This window comes from Triticum aestivum, chromosome 7B (genome assembly GCF_018294505.1).
Source record: "Triticum aestivum cultivar Chinese Spring chromosome 7B, IWGSC CS RefSeq v2.1, whole genome shotgun sequence".
NCBI classification, from domain to species: Eukaryota; Viridiplantae; Streptophyta; class Magnoliopsida; order Poales; family Poaceae; genus Triticum; species Triticum aestivum.
The window spans coordinates 466,844,477-466,869,870 of record NC_057813.1 but is presented as its reverse complement, the minus strand read 5'-3'; the positions used below and the strand labels follow the sequence as shown (position 1 = coordinate 466,869,870).

Here is a 25,394-nt window from a genome sequence, read left to right as displayed (position 1 = left end):
GCACATGTCATGTGCAGACGCTAAGTGGTGGAAACATGTATGAAGAAGTACACCCCTGCAGGGTTAACATGATCTATTCGAATAGCCGCGTCCGCGGTAAAGGACTACTTGGTTGCCTATACAGTTCATAGACAAGTAAATGGATACTACTAAAAATCCCAAGATAAGCGTGAGTGCCGAGGATGGCTCTTCCGTAGGATGAGGGAGGTGGATCCTCGGTGGTGTATTGAACTGGTGTGTAGTGGACTCGTGTGCGCAAAACCATTTCAAGTTGGTGTCTCGTAGGATAGCTTAGCCAAGAGTCAAAGCTGGCTTGCTGCAATAACCCCACCAACCCTTCTTGATAATGTGCATGTATGTAGGATCTGATGTAAGTCTTGCTGAGTACCTTTGTAATCATGTTGCTTTAATTTACATTTTTCAGAAGACGCTGCAACCCCTTCTGATGGGTTCTTCGTAGACGTTGACATCGATGAGTAGACTGAGGCCCAGGTGGTGACCCTGAGCTTGTGAAGGATCACGTAGTATAGCCAGGCTTTCCCAAGCCTCTTTTATTTTACTAGTTGTCTGTACTCAGACAAGTTACTTCCGCTGTTGGCTTGTATGTCTGTATGACTTGAATGCTGGGTCGTGTGACCCGTACTTGTGTGTATGATATGTATGGCTCCCTGAGCCTCTAAATAAAATACTTGTGTTGTAGAGTCATGTTGTGATGCCTTGTTGTATTTGCACATATCGAGCATATTGTGTGTATGATTGAAATGCTTGGTATGTGTGGGATCTGACTATCTAGTTGTTTATTCTTAGTAGCCTCTCTTACCGGGAAATGTCTCCTAGTGTCTCCACTGAGCCTTGGTAGCTTGCTACTGCTCCGGAACACTTAGGCTGGCCGGCATGTGTCCTTCTTCGTTCCTGTGTCTGTCCCTTCGGGGAAATGTCACGCGATGGATACCGGAGTCCTGTTAGCCCGCTACAGCCCGGTTTATCGGAGTCCTGCTAGCCCAGTGCTATAGCCCGGATTCACTTGCTGATGACCGACACGTTCAATGCTGGGTCATGGATGCCTGTCCCTATAAGTCTGTGCCACTTTGGGTTTACGACTAGCCATGTCAGCCCGGGCTCCTTACCATATGGATGCTAGCGACACTATCATATATGTGTGCCAAAAGGCGCAAACGGTCCCGGGCAAAGGTAAGGCGACACCCATGGAATACCGTGCGTGAGGCCGCAAAGTGATATGAGGTGTTACATGCTAGATCGATGTGGCATCGAGTCGGGGTCCTGACATCTACTACTTTCACCATATTATTTCCTCTTTGAATCAAATCCTAGATTCATGCTACAACTTTCCCCCCTTTCTTCATTGTTTGAACAAAGCCCTAGATTCGAATGCATGAAGTAGCTTTACCTCTAATAATACTAAAAATTTAGGTGGCTTTGGAAGAGCTGATGGGAGTAGAAAAAGATGCACATGCAGACACGTGGGGAGCTGGGGCAGTAGAGCAAGGCCGCTTTCGAAGAACTTATACCTGAGGGTTGCCGGGATGTCGGCGGCGGCAGGTCGGATCTGCGGAGAATACGACAGGGAGGAAGAAGGGTCGGAGGACCTCCCGAGCCGGTGCTGTGTCGGAGAGAACGGCGCGGGCAGAGGATCGGGCCCCTCCGGCAGCTGTGGGTTTCCTCCCTCGGCGGCGATGACCGCGTGAACGATGCACCTTTTAGTCCTCTACACACACCGGCCGAAGGGATCCGGCCGGATCTGTGACCAGCGGTGAGCAGAGAGAAAATGTCGCTACCGCTGTCTTGTTTATATCTGGAGAGGACGAGAGAATGAAGAGAGCAACCCTAGTAAAGCAAGCGCTCAGGCCCCTGTGTCCATATATAGTGGAGTGATTATCTTTTTTCTCTCCACAACAAGCGTTTCAATTCGTGTATGTGGCATTAAAGAAAAGAAACTCTCTATTTAAGGTGACTACTCTACGACTCCTACTTACTACTACAGTACTACCTCCGTCCTGGTTTATAGGTCCCTTTTATAGTTTGTGCCAAATTTTGACTAAATATTTAACTAACAAAATGTTAATGCATGTCAAGAAAAATTATCTCATTGGATTCGTATTTGAACATAGTTTTGAAAAATATAATGTTTGGTGACATGCGTGAACATTTTCTTAGTTTAATCTATGGTCAAAATTTGGCACGAAATACAATGGGGACCAATAAACCCGGACAGAGGTAGTATTGTTCACTTGTGCTCCCCGCCCCTCAATTCATTGAACAACCCCATGGGTGAATAAACATACAGTAAGTACTATATTTATATAGAACCAACAAGCTCGAGCTATTTTCGCGTAGTTAAAAGTTGAGGGCGTGGCTTTTCCCGGGCAGTACTCGCGGCAGTTTTTGGGTAGGCGGTTTGACAGAGAGGCGAGGAGGGTGAGCGAGTGGGGCTGTGCGATTTGACGACGCGTTACTACTGGAAAGACTTGTGATATGAGCACTCACTATAGTCATGAATTACTGGCACTCCGACCGGGGTGATGCCCCCCTTCCATTCCGCGCTCTAATCTGGTGCATGACACGTCGACCCGGATGCTGGCTCTCCCACATGTCGGAGTAGTAAGAAGGAGCAAAGAATGATGTGGTATATACTAGTACTATACTACTCCGTTCGTTCCTAAATATAAGTCTTTGGAGAGATTTCACTATGGACCACATACGGAGAAAAATGAGTGAATCTACACATAAAATGCATCTATATACATCCGTATGTGGTCCACAGTGAAATATCTATGAAGACTTATATTTAGGAATGGAGGAAGTACTACTCAGGTCGGAGGAGTGCGGACCACGGCAGCCCAGTGAACCAGTCGTGCGAACCGCGGTAGCCCAGTGAACCAGAAGTAGAAAACAATGTGGTGATATGGCCATAAAAAACAATGTGCTACGGTCCACACTGTAGCATGTACAGTAACACTCCTCTTTGTTTGGATCCCTGAGTTAGAGCTAGTTTGGGTTGAAATAGCCTCAAATTATCGAAACAAGAGGGGTTAGTTTGAGCTAGTTTGCTCTAACCTAGCTAAAAAAACTAGCCCGGTGGAGAGGTTCTAATTGGGTTAGTTATCCTCGGGCCCACTAAAAGAGAACTAAAAAAATCTCACCTGCCCGCACCAGATCGCTCCCCTAAAAAATCTCACCTGCCCGCACCAGATCGCTCCCCCCCCCCCTCTCGCACGACTCCTCTATGTTCCCCATAGGGCCGCCCGCCCAAGCGCCGCTCACCCTCTCTCTCCTTTGGCCGCCCTCTCCTTCCGGCCTCCGCCGCCCTACTCCGGCTGCCCTCTCCCTCCGACCTTCGAAGGTCGCCCCGCTCCCCCTTCACCAGTCGTTTTTCTCCCTCTGTCGTGCGCGGCGGCGGCGCATCTACCAGGGAGGTCGCGAGAGGGGTGAGTTTGTTCGTTCCTTCTCTGTCTCACGGCCATATCATTGATCTTTCTTGCTCTAGCACTAATTCTGATTTGGAAAAGTAGATCCTGATCAAACTTGATATAGATTTGCGGTGCACGCATGGAATTGTTTCATGCTGCTTGAGGAGGTAATAAATCTTTCTAGAGGCCCAAAGATTCAGGTCACCTTTCTAGGTATTTCAATTTCAGGCTTGCATTATTTGTAGAGACTCAAAGATTCAGTTCACCTTTCTAGGTATTTCAATTTTAGGCTTGCATTGTTTCTAGAGGCCCAAAGATTCAGTTCACCTTTCTAGGTATTTGAGTTTCAGGCTTGCATTATTTCTAGAGGCCCAAAGATTCAGTTCACCTTTCTAGGTATTTAAGATCAATCAAGCAGGAAGTAGGGTATTACCTCCATCGAGAGGGCCCGAACCTGGGTAAACATTGTGTCCCCCGCCTCCTGTTACCATTAGCCTTAGACGCACAGTTCAGGACCCCCTACCCGAGATCCGCCGGTTTTGACACCGATAGCCTTCTCGATGGCCTCGTTCGCCCCTCCTCGGCCAGGAGAAGTCCTTCGGGACAACACCTCGGTGTCCTCCATGGCAGTAGACGAGGGGGCTTGCGACGGTGCGTCGCTCTCCTCCTGCTCAGGCGGCAGGGAGTTCCCCTCCGACGAGGGGATGTTCGGAATCTCACAGGAAGGGTTGAAAAGCAAATAATAATATAACTTACATAACGGAGGTAGGTAAGCGGAAACCGAACAGTAAAGATTACTTACGATTCGGCCAGGGGCTTCACTCTAGGAGGTCTCTGGAGGATGTGTTCGGACTCTGAGTCTGAACTGACCGAAAGGGTTATCTTCCCCCTCTTCAGCGCCACCCCTCCGGGTCTTCGGAGGTCGTCCTCTTCTTCTTCCTCCCCTTGTGGAGGGAATCGCTTTCCACCACCACCTCCTCCTCCTCCTCCTCCTCTTCTTCCTCGTCTCCCTCATGAGAGGAGAAGATCTTGGTCTCTACGGACACAACATCCGAAGGGCCTCTGCAGCGGGGTCGCCCTTGGGCTCCTTGCCCTTCTTCTGTGGTGCCTGATAGGGTGCCGGGACCAGCATCTCTCTCAGCTGGGAAGTGGTTGGGCCCTCTGGCAGCGGGGCTGGACTGTCGATCCGCTCCGCCTTTGCAATCCAGCCCTGTAAGGAAGGGAGCTGATAAGATTTCTATTGATTGAAGCATTGACCGAATAGGTCTTCGAAAAAGTTAATAATTACCTCTGAGGCCGGGTTCTCGATGTCGAGCCCGATGTCCTCGGTCTTCATGGGCCAGCTCTTCTGGGCCTGGAAGAGAATATTCCATATCTCTTCGTGTGTAGTGCCGAAGAAGCGATTCATGGTCTGCGACTCCTCCGGATTGAACTCCCACATGGGGGAGGTCCGGTGTTGGCAGGGGAGGACGCGACGGAAGAGCATGATCTGCACCACATTGGTGAGGCTGATGTTTTTTCCCAGCACGTTGGTGATGCGCTTCTACAGCATTTGCACCTCTGTCTAGGACCCCGAATCGAGGCCCTTAGTGGTCTAAGAGGTGAGCCTCGTGGGGGGTCCGGATCTGAACTCTGGAATTGCCACCCAGTTGGCGCGGTGGGGTTCGATGATGTACAACCACTCCTGCTGCCAGACCTTGACAGTCTCGATGAAATCCCCCTTGGGCCATGTGGAGTTGGGAAACTTGCTTACCATGGCCCCGCTGCATTCCGCATGCGGTCCGTCCACCACCTTCGGCTTTAGATTGAATACTTTAAGCCACAGGCTGGCGGGATGCAGAGTAGAGCCTCACACATGACGATGAACGCTGATATATGGAGGAAAGAATTTCGGGCTAGATCATGGAAATCTAGCCCGTAGTAGAACATCAGGCCGTGGACAAAAGGGTGGAGGGGAAACCCTAGCCCCCTAAGGAAATGGGGGAGGAAGACAACCCTTTCGCCGAGCACCGTAGTGGGGATGACTTGGTCCTTATCAGGAAGCCTGTGCGCAATGGTCGCAGACAGGTACCCCGCGCTCCAGAGTTCCTTCACGTCCTTCTCAGTGACAGAGGAGGCCTCGCACTTGCCCTTGGAGCCTGACCCGGCCATGGCTGGAGAGGGTGGTGGCGGTGAGGAAGATGGGAGCTTTTTTGGGCACCGAAGCTTGAGAGATTGGAAGAGAGGGGCTGGAGGAAAGCGTGGGGAAGAAAGGAGGAATCTTTGCCCTCTTATAGGCGGTGAAAATGCCAACCGTCCCCCCACTTAAGCCTTAAACCTCGCCTATTCCCAATGAGAGCGTGTGCCAGGAGCGGTTGGGTTACCCAAATCCCATTGATGAGAATCTCATAATTAGTGGGCACGATCTCTGTGTTGACAAGACGGACCAAGGGGGCTCGACCTCGAAATACAAAATGGGGAGTGTGAAAGCGATTCAAAACGCTGAAGAGTCAAGTGTGACGCTTCGCCGGAAAAAGTTGTCAGTAAAGACACCATTCCTATTTTTATATTTTGCCTTCGCAGCTGAGAGTTGTGTTAATTATACAAAGTCGGATGCAGTTCTTTTGTAAGGGAAAGCTGATGTATGGTATTCAAAGAGAGGAACCCGCCTCGCAATACCGAAGACAACCCTCGTGTTGAGCACGTCGTCATTGAAGACTGGTTCAGGGGCTACTGAGGGAGTTCTGGACTAGGGGGTCCTCGGGCGTCTGGCCTATTCAAAATGGGCCGGACTGATGGGTTGTGAAGATAAAGGAAGAAGACCACCTCCCGTGTCCAGTTAGGACTCCTGCATGCGTGAACAACAAGATTAGGTATTCGCATATGGTATTTCCTTTCTTTCTAAACTGACTCTATACAACCCTAGGCCCCTCTGATGTCTATATAAACGGGAGGGTTTAGACCGAAGGCAGAATCATAACATTGATAGGCTAGACAAGCTAGGGTTTAGCCATTACGATCTCGAGGTACCTCAACTCTTGTAACCCCTGTACTCATCGAATACAATCAAGCAGGACGTAGGGTTTTACCTCCTTTAAGAGGGTCGGGGTTTTACCTCCTTTAAGAGGGCCCGAACCTGGGTAAACATTGTGTCCCTTTGTCCATTGTTACCATTGATCCTCAGACGCACCGTTTGGGCCCCCCTACCCGAGATTTGCCGGTTTTGACACCGACACCGCCGCCGCGGGATGCAGGCGGAGCCCCACGAGGACGCGCGACTCCTCAAATGGGTCTACTGCCAGTCGCTTACGACCGCGGAGATGGTCGTGTGGCGGCTCCGCCGGAAGAACGCCAAGGCGCTCCGAATTGCCATTGAGCAATTCGAGCGTGAGGCGGCGGAGGCGGCTCGGCTCGCGAAGCTCAATCGACAGCAGGACAGGGAGGTCCGGCGGCTAAAAGGGATCGTCATCCTCTCCGACACCTCCGACGACAACGACGTCGACTTCTCCTCGTCCGACGACTCGGACGATTCGCCACCAGTCGCTGACGCCTATAGCTGCGTCGGCGACCGAAAGGGCAAAGGGCCGGCGAGGACGTGGTGAATCTCCGCCGTCTCCATCTTCAATTTCAAGTTTTTAGTAATATAGTTTAAATTTGTCCGTCGTTTATGTGAATTACATGAACATTGGTGATCTTTTTGTATGTGAACTTTGGCGATCTTTTGCATTTCTCTATCCGATTCTATGTTTGTGATGATCTACGTTCTTTTTATCTACGTTGCATGCTAGTATGGTTACGAGGCATCGGACATGAGATACATGGATGTGGACGATATGATTTGAGAAGTGCCCGCTCAGTGCCCGCGGGAGTTAGAGGGCTCGGATTTGCAGGTCGTGGTTGTAGATGCTCTTAGGTTTGTATGATCAAAACTTCCTATGGTCTATTCGGATGGAACTCCAACATACTAGAAAATTTCTGTTTAGCCCAACCCCCTGAAAAACGTTGGGTCTGTCTATGACACATCTAGATGTGACATAGTTATGTCACATCTAACCTAATGTCCATTATGTTTGTGGTCTATATTTTTTGTCTTAGTTTTTTTTTTGTTCCTTGTTGTTGCGTTATTTATGGAAGATTAGATGTGACATTCTTAAAAAACATCTAGATGTGAATTAGACAAACTGAAAAATGTTTGTAATCCAAAGAAAGTGGGAAAGTAGCATTCTGCAGTAAATCTAAAGCCAGCCCCTTAATTCAGAAATTCAGAGACGCCTTCATAGAATTGCATCTTCTTAATAAATCTTAAGCTCCCATCATATGAAATTCCTACAACAATTTTTCGCCCCAGTAAGAGATTCAAGTCCTGTTGCAGGGGATTCAACCGCCATTGCTAAAAAAATGAAAGAACAAGAAAGAACATGGTAGGCCAACTCTATAGAAGAAGTAGAGCGGAGCCCAGGGGAGGGATGATGACGGGGATAAACAAAAACACGGTGTATATAATCAGCATGCTAGTTACAACACCAGCCGGCACCTAGAGATACGAGAGGGGAGGGGGGAAGAAAAGCAGCAACTTCTACAAAAGCAAAGCAACAATCCAGGCACGCACGCAGCTAGAGGGGAGGGAGGGGCGAGAGATCGGCGCGTGCGGCAACTGAATCCTTCCATATCATTCCTTTCCACTGATCCTCGAGAGCTCCACGGGATGGCATCATCATGGCAGCGCAAAAAGGAGCGAGCACCAACTCCCCCGTCTTATCTGCCTCCATCATTGGCTCGACCTGCATTGCCATGTGAGGTCGCTATCCCTCCCTAGCTTCTTGATCCGCGCACCCCGAGCTTCTTCACCTCCACCTTGAGCGACTTGAGGTACCTGACGGCCTCGTCCAGGACGGCCGGCGTGTCCATCCGGTCGCCGCCGGGGATGATCCCCTTGAGCGTCTTCATCATCTTCTTCATCCGCTCCTTCTTCCTCTCGCCGCCCCCGCCGGCTCCGGCGGCGTTGCCAGTCGGGCTGACGCTCACCACGTACCCGGAGGAGCAGGTGGAATCCGGCGAGCCCCCTCCGCGGCACGCAGGCGTGCGACCCGTGCTCAGCACGTCGTCCTCCTCGTCGCCATCCCCGGAGCTCATCAGCGCGTCGATCTCGTCGGTGTCCTCCTTCTGCCGGATTGAACACTCGCCGCCGTCCTGGTCGCCGCCGTAGTAGGTGCTCTTGCCGACGTAGTTCTGGTCGTAGCCGCCGTTGTTGCAGTGCTGCTGGTCGTAGCCCCCGGAGGAGCCGAAGTTGTTGGCCAGCGACGGGTGGTACATCACCCTGCTCCGGTCATAGGTCTGATCAAAGATGACGTAGTTCTTGGGGCAGGTGTCCGACGGCTGGAACTCGAGCCCGGTCAGAGGAGCCGGGAAATCGTGCTGCCTCCGACCGGCGAGCGGGTCCTCATAGGCAGGCGCCGCCGCCGCGGGATACCGGTCGTTGGTGTAGTAGGCTCCTCCGGCACCGTTGCCGTACCCGGCCATGTCATAGCCACCGCCGTAGCCACCGCCGTAGCCGTACCCGTAGCCGGCGCCATAGCCACCGTACCCGTAGCCTGGATCTCCCTGCATCTCTTCACTTGTTGCTGCTAGCTGCTCAACTCCTAGAAATGTCTTTGTGGATGGATGGATGGGTTTGGTGGAGAATTCAAGGAAATTGACAGGTGTTGCTTTCGAATGGAAGGAAAACGAACAAGAATTCAAGGGTGTTTAGCTGGGCTTTCTCTGGTTCAGTTCAAAATTGATTCAGTTAGTCTGTCTGGGTTTGAGGCTGTTTTGGATGGAATTGTCTCTGGCGAATGTGTGGGGTTTTGTGGTCGAATCTACGTCACGGGCTTGAGCAGCTGGCGGAAGTATTCGGCCTGCAAGCAGGAAGACAGTGGCAAGATACGTTAGTGAACGATCACGAGCAGACAATCAAACAGAAGTTAAGAAGGAATGAAGTGCAAACATGAGTATGATGGGAGTGCAATGTATGACCATGACTTATGAGCACATCATCTTGTGATGCGTCTACTTGTTCTGAAGCGTGGCGACATTTCCCAGCGTGAGAGCAGAGCAAAATGAGAAGATTACTATATGCAAGTTGCGTTCGTACAGGCAGCGACTAGTCTTTGAGACTGAAGATGAATGCATACATGCACGAACAGAGCACTACTAGTACACTAGCATATAGTGGTAGCACTCGTCAAAAGGAAAAGGTGCTTGGCTGCAATTTATGATTAAGGGTGTACAGAAACAAAGCGTACTGTAGTACACACAGGCTAGTCGCCCCACTCGATTCTCCAAGGGAAATGTCCTAATAAGACTAGCAATGTGGGTCATCTAATTCTATTTGGCGATGCGTCCGCCTTGTTACTGAATAAATCTGTGTAACTATGGCAACTGTTTCCGTACGCAACTACGATGCTAGAAGCAGAGGAACTACATAGTGTACTGTTCTTTTCTCCATACGATCCGAAAGATAGAACTTCAGAGTGGACTGTTATGCGGAATTAGGCTTCACTGACGTGGCAAATGGCATTGTGAATCAAACGAACTGTTTAAATTTCATGTACCTTAGGATCTACTGCTAGTTGTTAATTTGAAGTTACTAGTGCTACTTATTTGAAGTTTAAACTATGCATGTCAAGAAGTACTAGCAACCGAACAAGCGCACGAACATTCTCCCCTATCTGAGGCAAAGAATACATAAACCAAAGCAGCGCTGGAGTTGTACTAGCTGCAACTCCCATCTTTTGTCGACCAACAAAAAAGAAGGCAAAACAAAAAAGACACTGCTTGAAAACGCCATGTCTTTTTCTTTTGACCACTAACAAAACAACTTTGTCAACACGCCCGTGGACGTCAAGTTCCGTCAAAATGTGGGCCCGATCGCAAGCTTTCTTGTCTGCATGCAACAGCATTTCCTTTCCTATCAAACACTAACGGACAGCACCAATGAGAAAGTTGCTGCTTATCTACAACTATACTAGAAGATGAGATGATGCATCATGATTCATTCCCGCTCCCACTAGCAAGCAAGCATGAGACTAGTGATGCTGAAAAGCTAGGAAGAAATCGTCAAGAAGAATCAATCTGAAACTAAACAAGTATAGTAGAGTAGTAGCAGAAGAAAGAAGAACATTGTGGTGGTAGCTTACTAGTTTTTCGGTGCGCGAGGCTCTGTCCTCACCTGGCAGACTTGCGTCAATCTGTAGTAATACGCGACGGCGCCACTTGTCATAACGATCGCGTCAGGCCCGTTGAACCCAGCTCGCATGTCCTCCTGGAGCGCTGTCGATCGGCGGAGCGGCGGCGATGATCAGAGGATGACATGGAAGAACACCCACGGCATCCTACTCTGCATCATCAAACGGAAACGGCATCAAGGCACTGCTGGCGCGCGCTGGAGGCAGCAGAGCAGGCGAGAGATGCAATGGCGATGGCTGTGTGGTTACCAGTCAGTGGACGAGGTGTGTATGCTATGGATGATCTGGGCAAACAGCCGACGACCAGGCAAGCAAGCAGATTGGTGGAAGAGCAGGGAGGGGCGATGAAGCTGGGCGGACAAAGCGGATGGATGGATGGAAGGCGCTGGCCGCAGCGCGGGGTTTTATACAAGGGATGACGGGAGCGTTGGATGCTCGGATTGGTGCGTGCGTGCGTGCGTGGGTTCATGCCCCGCCTTGCCCTCCCCCTCTCTCTATTGATTCTTTTTGCCTTGCACTCCTTTTGAGTAGATACAGAGAGGAAGGAAGGAAGGGGGAGGAGGAGAGGAGGATGGCGAGCAGAGCACCGCGGCGCAGCGCAGTGATGGAAACGAATGAATGAATGGGGGCGGGGGCGGGGGGAGAGAGGGAACGAAATTAATGAGGTGGCGTGCGCACTCGATGGGTTCGTGCTCGCTGTGGGTGCGCGTGCCGCTTCCCACCGCGCCCGAGCCCTCGACCCGCCCCGCGGCCCACGCCATCGTTTGGCCCACACGCACCATGACGCGCGGGGCCCGGGAGGGAGGGGCGGCCCACATGTCGGCGACAGCAAAGCCGCCGCGCGGCGGTGCGGAGGGGGAGGCGAGGCCCCGGTCAATGGAGGTGGGCATCGTGGCAGGGCAATCCACCCATTCCAACCCAGTCCCAAGCACGAAGCAAGCCGAGCCGCACGCACGCGTCCGCGGGAGGGAACCATTGAGTGCATGCACGAACGCCTGGCGGGCCGTCGGATCGGGATCGGGCGGCGGAGGGGCCGGGAGCCGTCGGATGCGACGCGCGTGCCCGCCGTGGCCATCGATCGATGCTGCTGGCCTAGGGCCGCCCCGTCGGTAGGGTAGGCGCCGGCGGGGCGGGCGGGATAGTCATGGCGGCGCGCCGGGGCGCCCGGGGGACAGCCATGATGGCCGAGGAGTACTGGCAGCGGGGCTTGCCCCGATGGACCACCGGACATGCAAGATTACTCATCGAGATTGAAATTCACGTGCTGTCTCCTAGTGGATTACACTCGCCTCGCCTCTGCTTTCTGGTTTGGTTTGCTTCCATGGAGTAGCCGTGACACGCTAGTTCAAATCAAATTCGATTGCTTGCTGTGTTAGGGAATTTGAATAGAAAATGAGGATTCAGCGAACGGCCGGTCGACACATGCCCGGTGAAACATGATATATGGCCCTGGCGTCACCGGGGCGTCACCCGGCCCGCGCCGCCTGATTGGTGTGGGCGGAGGCCCGTGCGACCGGAGAATCATGGACGCCACCGGAGGCAGCCGCTGGCAGTGATGGTGTAGCGGCGCAGGGGAACGGCCCGATGCAACCGCCATTATAGGCCATCAAACGGGCTGCCCTGCCATCCTCGTTGCATCGCGACGCAACTCGAGCGCCCCTCCTCCTCCTCCTACTGCGGTGTGGGGACCCGCCGTAGACCACGTCCAGGGCGCACACTCCACGCCGTAGGCGCTCTCGTGTCGGGGGAGGCGCGCCGCGCCGTGGAGGCCATCATCGCCGTCAAATGCCATCATGCGTCGCGCCCCCGATCGAGCGTTCACGTCACGACGGGGCGGCGACCGCCCTGGCTTGGCCGACTCGAACGCCGGGCGCGGAGCTCTGATTTCATGCATAGGTGCTAGCCAGCCACCCCAGCCTGTCAACGTAGCGGGGCCGGCTTCAGGCACGACTATACTAGTACGTACGTGAATTGTTTCGAGCACCAGGCGCGTGCGTGCATGAACTGCGCCCTGCCGACTTTCAGAGTGAGTTGGATTCACGTGCTAATCATTGACTACCAAACGTATTGCAGTGAGATTTCCGCAAGTGCTGCCGTGTAAGTAATCTCAGCTACAATGTGTCAACAAACCACCAAAGTACGTACGGTCCTTGTAGGAGTTTCGAGCATTTTGACGGGTAGTCATGTGCGCACACCCAACTATGGCCGAGATCTAATTTTCAGCCACAAATGGTACTAGTATTTCGTGAGAGTATATCTCCTAACTCTCAAAAGCATTTATTTCGACTCTTTTGATCTAAATTAGGACAATATTTTGATGTGGCATTTTAGTTTTCAGCATATTTTGGTGACATGTATTCACTGGCGGAGCTAGGCAATTTCTTTTGGGGGGGCCAAACATAAATGTGGACGTTTGGGGGGCCAAAAAACTCTACTTTTCCTAATCTTTCTCTCCAAAAAAAATTTCCTTCACATATTTTACAAAAGCTGGGGGGGCATGGCCCCTGTAACTTACAACGTAGCTCCGCCACTGCATGTATTCATGTGGTATGAAAGTGGAGTCAATGTCATTCAAGTTTTCAATAAATTTTAATACATTTTAATGTCAATTAAACAACGAGTACTTTAGTAAACGAGGAGACCATCTTTAGAAATCATACACTTCTTCTGCTCATGAGGACCCCTGGCACGCCTAGTTGTGTACGAGATAGGAGTCCTCAACCCTTGTATCCTATCAATGCAATGATACGCCAGCTTGGCGTATTGGTGAAAAAAAAGAAATGAAGATCATAAAACAAACTACAGAAAAATAAATAACTAAAACAAGAAATTATGGGAAATCAAATTATAGCAATCAAAGAAATTAATTTGCGAATGTAGAAAAAATATGGCGCAATTACCAAATGGCTAGATATGTATCGCCAAAAAACTTGCCTACTTTTAAGATTGTAATATATGTTACTGTTTGGTATACTTCTAATCTTTTTTCCTATTGGGTTTTACTATTATTCAATTTCCTCTGCAATGATCACTCTAATGTTTTTCAAAAAATCTCCATTTTTCTAAAAAAATCCATAAATACTATTTGTGTTTCCCCAAAACTGAATTTAACTATAAATTAGTTGTGCTTACTTGAATATGTATCCACATTGATATTGTGTAAAAAAAATCACACATATTCACCACATAAGTCCAAATGAATGACTGCGGGTAGAAGAGGGTATAATTGATGGTTTTGAGAGTTGACAGGGGTGTTGTAAGTTGTATTCAAGCTTGAGTTTGAAAAAAAAATAGATTTTATTGCTATTATTGTTCAGAACATATTTCTCAACTCTCGGTATCTTTTTATTTAAGCTCCGTTAATCTAAAGTATGATGCTTTTCCAAAATGACATCTAGTTTCGGCTTAGTTTGTTTTCCATAATGTTCGCGAGGTAAAAAAGCAAAGTCAACAACAATAATTTTAAATAAAATTTAAGGTAAATATTAAAAATTCAAGGAAACGTTTTCTAATATACAAAACCCCAAGCCCTTGATAGAAATAAAACCAGATAAAGAAACTAGAAAACAAACCAATGAAACAATAAATTGTTGAATTTAAATTACAAAAATTGAAAGAAATTAATTTAAAAATATGAGTGTATTTCTTATTTCCGCCTCAAATTGTGCATGAGTGAGTTGGATCCACATGCTAACGATTGACTACCAAATGTATTGAAGTGGGATTTCCGCAAGTGCTACTATATAGCTAATCTGTGCTACACTATCTCCAGAAACCACCAAAGTACGTATGGTCCTTGTATCACGGGAGGGGTTTGTAGCATGTTTGACAGGTAGTCTAGGAGTGTCTGCAGATTGTGGTCTGCATCGATGACATCTAGAAGACGGAACGTGTGCTTGGATCGTGGTTCGTGGATGGCAGGTATGGTTTCCTCCTTCGATGCCTTAGTCGTGGTGGGGTGCCAGATCTGGAGTTCGATGACGTGTCCGGGGTGTTGTCCCGGTCTGATTCGTTCAACGGCAAGGGCTTCACTTTTGGTGAGCCACCTTAGAGGTTCGCAAAGCTGCATATCAGCGATGGAGCCGCGTCGAGTTCGGGTGAGGAGGTGATCCGTCTTTTCTTTCTTCGGTGGCTGCTATGATGGTGCTGGAGGTAGGTGACAGGCGTTGATGTCAAGCTCAGAGATGTTCTACTATTTTTTAAGCTTTGTCATGTCAATCCTTACGTGTCTTGTACTTTGATCTTTATAATATGAATGAGACATGTATTACCATGAAAAAAAAGTTTGACCATAGACATGTGCGCACAACCAACTATAGCCAAGATCTAATTTTCGACCACAAATGGTAGTATTGGTCATAGCATATCTCCCAACTCTTGGAATTATTTATACTATTTTGGTCCAAATTAGGATGGTTTTGATGTGGTTTTTAGTTTTCATTATATTTTATTAAAATATATTCACATGGTATGAAAGTGGAGTCAGTATTAATCAAATTTTCGATATATTTAAATTAAATTAAATATTAAGGAATAAAAACCATGAGAATTTTGACGAATGAGGAGAACATATTTTGAAAGGAAGATCATAAATAAAACTACAAAAATAAACAAATAAAACAAGAAACTATGGGAAGTTAAATTACAAAAAAGAAATTAATTTGAAAATGTAGAAAAAAATATGATGCAATTATCAAATGGCTAGATATTTATCCCCAAAAAACTTACGTACCTTTTCATTTCGGTTACTTGTTATTGTGTGTTATACTTATAATCTTCTCTAGTCTTGGTTTTACTATTATTCAATTTCCCTACATTGAGCACTCTAATGTTTTTCAAAATTTCTCAGTTTTCTAAAAATCCATAATATTTTATGTTTTCCATACAACTATCTTTTAACTATAGTTTAGTTGTGCTTACTCGAATCTGGGTTCACATGGTCATCTCGTAGAAAACAATTGACAAATAATCACCACATTACTCAAAATAAACGATAGTGGCTAGGGTATAACTAATGGTTTTGAGGGTTGATGGGGGTGTTGTAAGTTGTATTGAAGCTCGAGTTTGAAACAAATGGTTTATTGCTAGTATTCATCACAACACAATTCTCAACTCTATGTATCATTTAGCACCACCATCTCTTTCCTGCTCCATGAGAAAAACTCTTCTCCTCCTGTCGGTGCCACATCGCTGGTCCGCCCCATCTTCGATGGTCTCTAGGCCATGGAGGTGCAGAGGATCTTGGCCCCCGCCAGCGGGAGGGACCCCATTCTCGATCTTATTAGGTTCAGCGTCTTGGTTGGGGTTGTGTGGCGGCGGCGATGTCCCTTAGTAGGAACAATGTCTTACACATTCTATCCCCGCCCCGATGGTATGTCTTGCATCGTTGGAGGGTGTGTGGAGGTCTTTCTCTGTCAGATCTCGCAGGATTCGGTCGGTGCTGGTCTTCGATGGATCTATTTGGATCGTCTTTGTTCGGGTGTTTACAGGCTTGATCCTTCTGATCTACGACTTCCTTCATCAGTGATGGTTGCTACTCTAGTGCGTTGGTCCGATGGGATCGTAGCATGATGAACCCCGACTGTCTACTACAACAAGGTTAGCCCGACTCGGTGAGGGAGGGCGATGACAGCGGTGCGCCTTCGACTCGCTCCAGTGCTTGTAGTCGTCGCTAGATGGTCCACAAACATGGCGGTGATGTCCATTACCTATGTTGTTCTTTGTACTACCATGATTTAAGATGAATAGATTGAAAGTTTCTAAAAAAAAACTATGTACTCCCTCCGTTTCTTTTTACTCCGCGCATAAGTTTTGGTCAAAGTCAAACTACACAAAGTTTGACCAAATTTATATTAAAAAATATAAACATCTACAGTACTTAAACTATATAATATGAAAATATATTTCATGGTGCATCTGAAAATGTTGATTTCATATTGTTAATGTTGATATTTTTTACTATAAAGTTAGTCAAACTACGTAAAGCTTGACTTTGACCAAACCTTATATGCAGACTAAAAAGAAAGGGAGGGAGTACCATTTTATCTAAGCTATGTTAATCTAGAGTAGGATGGTTTTTCGACATGACATCTAATATCAACTTAGTATGTTTTTAGATAATGTTCACATGGTAAAAAAGCGAATCCATCATGAATAATTAAAAAAAATTGAATAAATATTAACTTTCAAGGAAACAATTTTGAATTACAAAAATTCAAATAAATTCTTTTAAAAATATGTGTCTATTTTGTCTTTTCCCTCAACTTGTGCTTTTGTGATAGACATTACCTCATTTGTGAAATTTTGCCACCTTTTACCTCTAAGTTTTCACAAATGACATGTACAACGGTGGTATATACTATAAGAATATATATAAAAATATGGTGCAATTATCAAATGGCTAGCTATGTACCATAGAAAACTTACCTATTTTTGCAAGTTCTAGTACTTGTTGCGGTTTGCTATATTTCTAATCTATTCAATTTGGATTTTAAGATTATTCAATTTCGCCTAAAGTGACGATAATTGGATTTTAGCATTGTCTATTTCCTTAAAATCCCTAATATCTTGGGTCCTTTTCCATGATTTATGAGTTTTTTTCTATAATTCAGTGTGCTTACTTGAATTCCAGTCTATGTGGACAATGTGTACAAAATACTAACACATAGCCACTACATCAACCAAAAGAGACATGATGTAGGTAGAAGAGGGTAGAATTGGCGGTTCTGAAAGTTGGTGGTGGCGTTGTAAGTTTTAGTGAAGCTCAAGTGTGAAAAAAAATGTCATAATTGAAGGGAGTAAACACGAAGAACACTTGGTCGTTTGGAATAGTGTAGAAGAAAACCATTTGATTAAGAGTAAACGCGGAGAGCACTTGGACGTCAGATTTTAAATCACGGCATATCGAATATTTTTCATGGCAAATTATGTTGCCGTGAGGATTTGCGATGCTTTTTGCCAAAGAAAATTGCCATCCTCGCGACAACATAATCTGTCATAAAAATGTTTGATTTACCATGCTAAAAAAAACCTGACGCTTGATTTGTTGTGAAATCCTTGACTAAAATGATCAAGTGGACACTATCTTTTGGTACTGTGTTGGCATTGGAGCAAACAAAGGGGAGGGAGGGAAGGAAGAAGAGGAGGTTGGAGGTGGTCGTAGCGTAAAAGACAACAATCGATGCAAACCCGCTGGAAACATGGGTAAATGGCACACGGCCAAGGTGATGATGGGTGGCTTTATAATGATCATGCCGTCTCGATCTAGCATGATCCTCCCTGGTGAGACAGGAGGAGGGCTGTCTGCCCGTGGGAGTTGCTTGATTACTCAGTTCCAAGGCGCATGATGTGCATGCAGCGGCACGGCAGAGGGGGGCATGATGGCTTTTCTCGCACACCGTGTGTACCGGAGTATCATCCATCATCTCAGATCTTCTCCCGAAGAGACAAACGCTTCTTAAAGAAAGGCCATGGATATATGCGTACCGAGGAAAAGGCAGGCCAAAAGACGATGAATCTTGGATTCTTCTCCTCCCTTCCTCTTACGCGCAATCATGCGCGGGCTGCCCGCGTGTCGGCCTCCTGTCCTGTCCCGCCCCCCGCCCAGGTTTTGGTTTTCCTGTCTTTTCTTTACTTTTCTCTTCTTCCCGGCCATGGTTATACGGAGTACTCGTGTTACAGAGTAGGAGGAGTACGGCGGGCAACGGGTACGTGATTACGCATGTTGTCTCCTGGCATAGTGCCATCGCGCTCTAAAATTTAGGCAGGGAGAATGTTCCACTGCGTGCATTACCCAAGGCCCGGCCTGCTCTTCGACGTAGTAGTACTAGTGGTACTACTAATTAAGGACAATTTTTGAAGCGGTTCTTCGAAACAAGAATGGAAGTGTAGACACTGCTACTGTGTCTCTTGTCGTTTGAATGTCTCACCATCATTATTTTAGCGTGAAATCCAACAGACCCCTCGGTAGGATGTCGTGACTAACCAGAAAGACCAGAGGGGAAACATGAGACAGTTTACCAGGTTCGGACCCTCTCTGAAGGTATAACTCTACTCCTGCTTGTGCTGTATTGATTTGATCGGGCGTACAATGGCAATCTCTAAGATTGTAGGTATACCAAGGATGATGATGATAAGGTGCCCTAAAGACTACCCCGGTCTCGGCTTACTTAAGAATATCGACATCTAGGGTTACATTGATCCTAGTCAGCTAGGGCGGTTGGAGAGTCCTCTTGGAGATCCGGTCTTTTGCCCTTGGATGTCAAGACGTCAGTTCCTTCCTTCTAGAGACCCATGGGCTGAGTTGATGGTCGGGGTCGTGTAGCGACCTAAGGGCCTTCGGGCCATTCTAATGGGCCGACTTCCGGTGGCTTGAAGCACCCCTGGGCCGTAATATCATCAGTAGCTCTTGAACGGGTCCATGGATTTAGTCGTTTTGGATTGATGTAGAGTTGAATGGGTCGTCTTCCGGTAGCGTGTCGAAGTCTTGGCCGGTTCATGAAGCTCTCTAAAAAAGTGTTCCATACCGACTAGCCCTTGGGGCTATGTGCGGCACTTTCCGTCGGGTTCTTAGGCTGGCAGAAGATCTCGAGGTTGTCTTCTCCCGACAAGCAGTAGTTGAGCTTTGCTCTTGAATTTGTTGAATTAGATGTTCAACCTACAGAAAAGCCGACATCCGGTATCGAATTTGTTGATGTAGAAGTTCAACTTACGCAACACCTTCCTTGTGAATCCGAATTCCGCAAGTTGATCTCCCACAAAACACTTTGGATCCCGATGACAAAAGCACTAGACCAAGACCACGCCTCACCCGTCCAACTGGTTAGCCCCTTTAACAAATAGTCTAGGCGAAGAACTTGGAGTGACCACACATACAATGTCCCATCAGTCAGTGTGACACGATGAGACAATGAAGCTTTGGGTACGGTGTATTTAACATGAACGCCTCAATTCCCGTGCATAGTGGGGATCCAACATTATTTTGTGGGCATTCAACATGGTCCACGTAGACAGCGCTACTATATGTTGTAAATGTGTATGGTGTGGGATGCATCCTAATAACCTCGTGACCGGTTAGCAATCTGCATCGTGATTCTACTGGTCGGCGTACGATGATCTATGGGTCCAAGGCTTCTTCTACCTTCGGCTAGGGCACGCGACACACGAACAACAACAACAACCACGAAAGCACACGACCAGTTTACCCTGGTTTGGACCGCCGTGAAGTGTAAAACCCTACTCCTGCTTTGGTGGATTATGAGTGTGAAAATGCCCAAGTTACAAAGAGCACGACCTTCTTGGTAGAGTGCTCGGGAGGTGGTGCTAGCTAGTGGAATTGGACAGAGTTTCGACGCTTGTAAATGTAGTCATGGGCCTCCTTTTATAGACAAAAGGGGTCACCACAGTGGCAAAATGGTAATTACAGAGGGTAAATAGTGGCTATAGTGCTATCATACCTAACCCTGACGGTACAGGACAAAAGTAATAAATGTGTCATTAGGTGTCACGTTGGGGTGAATGCCAGCAAGGGAACGCTGCTCCACCGGTGCCACTAGCCCAGCTACCTCTTATCGTAATGACACGCCTTCTGGACGGGTGTCAATAAAGTTCATCTTCAGGCGGCGAACTGCCATGTGCCCCGACAAGCTTCACCTAACTGCATGCCCGCTCGCCACCTGTCGGCAAGCTTCTGACATGCCACCAAGCTGGAGCGGTGGAGGGAGCTTGCCGGCCTGAATCTTGCCGGCTAGGAGCTTGCCGGCAGCCGGAGCACTAATAGGGAAAACCTTATACATGGAGGCTTATCAGTAGCGCAGGTTATAGAGGGGCGCTACTGCTAATTAACAGTAGCACGTGGCCAAGGACGGAGCTACTGATACATCCTTAGCGGTAGCGCGCCCAAGGAAAAACGCGCTACGACTATTATGACCACAACTTTGCCGATAACCTAGGTATAGTGGTAGCGCGACACAAAAATAGGCGCTATTGGTAAGGAAATAGTAGTAGCGCATTTTTTGGGACGCCACTGCAACTAAGTTTGTACTGTACCACATGGAGGGCCCCACTTAGCAGCAGCGCATCTTACAGAACCGCGCTACTGCTATATTTTTAGCAGCAGCGCATTTTCCCTACCCGCGCTGCTGCTAAGCCGTAGCAGCCACCACCTTTTCTACCCCCTCCCCCTCCCCGTCCTCTCTTCCTTCACTTTTCCCACCCACCTCCTCTCTCCCTCACTTTGCTTCTTCCTCACTACTTCTTCTCCCCCATTACTCTCTTTCTCTCTCTTTAATGCCCCTAGCTAACTACACCACCTCCATTAATGCAACTCCTTTCTCTTTCCCTTCCACTAGTTAGAGCCATCTCCTTCCCCAACTAGCTAGGTAGATCTACCCATATAATGAAGTGACCTATCTACCTCCCTAATTAACTAGATCTAGCCATGTCAAGTAGTAATCTTTGTCCACTTTTGATCACTCCCTAGGTTGTGGGGACACCGATCGACCTCATCATCACCGTGCTCGATCTCTGTCTAGAAATAGGTGAGTAAAAATTTGTGCTTTTGTAAGAATGAAAATGTGTTTGTGTGTGTGCGCGCGCGTGTGATGACCCACAAGTATAGGGGATCTATCGTAGTCCTTTCGATAAATAAGAGTGTCGAACCCAACAAGGAGCAGAAGGAAATGACAAGTGGTTTTCAGTAAGGTATTCTCTGCAAGCACTGAAATTATCGGTAACAGATAGTTTTATGATAAGATAATTTGTAACGGGTAACAAGTAATGAAAGTAAATAAGGTGCAGCAAGATGGCCCAATCCTTTGTGTAGCAAAGGATAAGCCTGGACAAGTTCTTATATAGAGAAAAACGCTCCCGAGGACACATGGGAATTATCGTCAAGGTAGTTTTCATCATGCTCATATGATTCACGTTCGTTACTTTGATAATTTGATATGTGGGTGGACCGGTGCTTGGGTACTGCCCTTTCTTGGACAAGCATCCCACTTATGATTAACCCTTATTGCAAGCATCCGCAACTACAAAAGAAGTATTAAGGTAAACCTAACCATAGCATCAAACATATGGATCCAAATCAGCCCCTTAGGAAGCAACGCATAAACTAGGGTTTAAGCTTCTGTCTCTCTAGCAACCCATCATCTACTTATTACTTCCCAATGACAATGGTGAAGTGTCATGTAGTCGACGTTCACATAACACCACTAGAGGAGAGACAACATACATCTCATCAAAATATCGAACGAATACCAAATTCACATGACTACTTATAGCAAGACTTCTCCCATGTCCTCAGGAACAAACGTAACTACTCACAAAAAAATATTCATGTTCATAATCAGAGGGGGATTAATATTCATATAGGATCTGAATATATGATCTTCCACCGAATAAACCAACTAGCATCAACTACAAGGAGTAATCAACACTACTAGTAACCCACAGGTACCAATCTCAGGTTTTGGGACAAAGATTGGATACAAGAGATGAACTAGGGTTTGAGAGGAGGTAGTGCTGGTGAATATGTTTATGGAGATTGACCCCCTCCCGATGAGAGGATCAATGGTGATGACGATGGTGATGGTTTCCCCCTCCCGGAGGGATGTTTCCCCGGCAGAACAGCTCCGCCGGAGCCCTAGATTGGTTCTGCCAAGGTTCTGCCTCGTGGCGGCGGTGTTTCGTCCCAAAAGCTTGCTTATGATTTTTTCAGGGTAAAAGACTTCATATAGCAGAAGATGGCCACCGAAGGACAGCAACATATATATATATTTTGTCATATGATTTCTTATGCTCAAGTAATAATCTATTCACAATGTCAAGTATGACTCAGAAACTTCATTGAGAACCAACAAATTATGATCTCGATTATTGAAGCAATTGCAATTTATCATAAATCAGAAAGAGTCAATATAAGAGCTTTTCATCAAGTCCACATACTCAACTATCATTTAGTCTTTCACAATTGCTAACACTCATGCAATACTTATGGGTATGGAGTTTTAATCGGGCACAGAGAAAGATAGGGGCTTATAGTGTTGCCTCCCAACTTTTTACCTCAAGGGTAATGTCAACAATAATAGTTCATGCTAACTTACATCCAATTGGATATATATACCAGGATTTTCCAACACAAGGTGCTTGCCAAAGGATAAAATGTAAAAAGGAAAGGAGAAGATAACCATGACTCTTGCAAAAGGTATAAGACAAAAGTAAAAGATAGGCCCTTCGATGAGCGAAGCAGAGGTTGTCATGTGCTTTTATGGTTGGATGCATGAAATCTTAATGCAAAATAACGTCACTTTATATTGCCACTTGTGATATGGACCTTTATTATGCAGTTCGTCGCTTTTATTGCTTCCATATCACAAGATCGTATAAAACTTATTTTCCCACACTAATAAGGCATACATATTTAGAGAGCAATTTTTATTGCATGCAACATGACAATTTACTTGAAGGATCTTACTCAATCCATAGGTAGATATGGTGGACTCTCATGGCAAAATTGGGTTTAAGGATATTTGGAAGCACAAGTAGTATCTCTACTTGGTGCAAAGAATTTGGCTATCTTGAGGGGGAAAGGTGAGTTCAACATGTTGGATGATCCATGACAGTATAATTTATTTCGGATATAAGAAAACATAACCCATTACGTTGTCTTCCTTTTACAACATCAGCTCTTTAGCATGTCATATTTAATGAGTGCTCACAATCATAAAAGATGTCCAAGATAGTATATTTATATGGGAAAACCTCTCTTTCTTTATTACTTCCTATTAATTGCAATGATGACCAAAACTATGTTTGTCAACTCTCAACAACTTTTATTCATCATAATCTTTATATGTGAAGTCATTACTCTCCATAAGATCAATATGATCTCTTTTATTTCTTTTTATTCTTTATTTTTCTTTTATTTCCTCAAGATCAAAGTGAGATGATCAAGCCCTTGACTCAACACTAATCTTTATTATATATAGCTCATGGACTTGATTACATAGAGGGATCATAAAGCAAAACTCAAAACTAGATAATACAATAACTTTATTCTACTAGATCAAGATATTACTAAAAGGATCGAACTAAGTAAAATGGTAAATATAAGAGTGTGATGGTGATACAATATCGGGGCACCTCTCCCAAGCTTGGCAGTTGCCAAGGGGAGTGCCCATACCTGATAATCCCCAAGTGCAAGGAATCATCGTAGCTATTCCTAAAGGTGGAAGTGATAAGTATGGAGTGTCGAACTCACAAGGAGCTAAAGGTAAGATCAATATTCTCTCAAGCCCTATCTTCCACTGATATGACTCTACGTGCACCGAACATTTGCTTCCAACTAGAAACAAGAAATAAAATTGTGTTGTGGATATAAAGAGGATAACTTTGCATGATATCGGAGAGCTAAAATATGAAAGTAGGTGCTGTTATCATAAAGTTAGAATATATTACAAAATATTATAAATAGCAAGTGTGGAATAATGGTGGATCAGTGTGCGGAATTGTCCTAGGCAATTATTAACAAGACCGGTAGTTGTCATTGCAATTTCATATGAGGGAGAGGCATAAGCTAACATACTTTCTCTACTTGGATCATATGCACTTATGATTGGAACTCTAGCAAGCGTCCGCAACTACTAAAGATCATTAAGGTAAAACCCAACCATAGCATTAAAGCATCAAGTCCTCTTTATTCCCATACGCAACAACCCCCTTACTCGGGTTTGTGTTTCAGTCACTCACCTACCCACTATAAGCGAATCATGAACGTATTGCAACACCCTACAGCGGGAACCCCTCACGCTTGCGCGACACGGAGGACACCATAGGACAGCACCAAGATAAAACATACAACTCATACCAATCTAGACCATCAATCAACCCAAGGACAAAAGATATCTACTCAAAGCATCATAGGATGGCAACACATCATTGAGTCATAATATGCGGCATAAAGCACCATGTTCAAGTAGGGATTACAACGGGGTGCGGGAGAGTGGACCGCGTAAAAGAGATGAGGATGGTGATGATGATGGTGATGTTGATGAAGACGATCACCGCGGCGATGATTCCCATCCCAATGGCACTCTGGTGCCACCAAGAGAGAGGAGGAGAGGTTCTCCCCCTTGTGCTTCCTTCTCCATGGCTTTCCCCCTCTGGTCCTTGGCCTTCATGATGATGATGGCCCCTCCGAGATCCTCCTCCATGGCCTCCGGTGATGATGGCCCCCTCCGGCAGGGTGCCGGAGAGGGCCTAGATTGATTTCTCGTGGCTACAGAGGCTTGCGGCAGCGAAACTTCAGATCTAGGTTATTTCCCGAAGGTTTCTGAATTTATAGGAATTTTTGGCATAGGTTTCACGTCAGGGGGGGTCTCCGGGCTGTCCACGAGATAGGGGGCACGCCCTAGGGGGGTGGGCGCACCCCCACTCTCGTGGGCAGCCCGGGACTCTTCTGGCCCAACTCCGATGCTCCGTGGTCTTCTTTTGGTCCATAAAAAATCCCCCAAAATTGGCACGTCAATTGGACTCCGTGGTATTCCTTTTCTGTAAAACTCAAAAACAAAGAGAAAACATAAACTGGCACTAGGCTCTAGGTTAATAGGTTAGTCCCAAAAATCATATAAAATGGCATATGAATGCATATAAAACATCATAGATGGATAATATAATAGCATGAATACTTCATAAATTATAGATACGTTGGAGACGTATCAGCATCCCCAAGCTTAATTCCTGCTCGTCCTCGAGTAGGTAA

The 25,394-nt window shown here is 46.7% G+C and overlaps 1 protein-coding gene across 4 annotated transcripts; it reads right to left on the bottom strand.

Moving 5' to 3' along the window:
* Positions 1–7,886: 7,886 nt before the first annotated feature.
* Positions 7,887–11,248, bottom strand: LOC123159261 (transcription factor bHLH144). 4 transcript variants are annotated; one of them, XM_044577090.1, is made up of 3 exons: positions 10,883–11,248; positions 10,586–10,785; positions 7,887–9,304 (listed from the first exon to the last, which is right to left on the bottom strand). In XM_044577090.1, the coding sequence occupies exon 3, from the start codon at positions 9,012–9,014 to the stop codon at positions 8,220–8,222; it is 795 nt and encodes a 264-aa protein (XP_044433025.1). In that variant the 5' UTR covers positions 9,015–9,304; positions 10,586–10,785; positions 10,883–11,248; the 3' UTR covers positions 7,887–8,219. The 4 variants fall into 4 exon arrangements, with proteins under 4 accessions (XP_044433025.1, XP_044433026.1, XP_044433027.1 ...); XM_044577091.1 differs by having other exon boundaries at positions 10,618–10,785; XM_044577092.1 differs by having other exon boundaries at positions 10,586–10,780.
* Between the last annotated feature and the right edge of the window lie 14,146 nt (positions 11,249–25,394).

Coding starts and splice junctions, on each gene's coding strand:
- LOC123159261 (XM_044577090.1), bottom strand. CDS start 9,014: ATGCAGGGAGATCCAGGCTACGGGTACGGTGGCTATGGCGCCGGCTAC.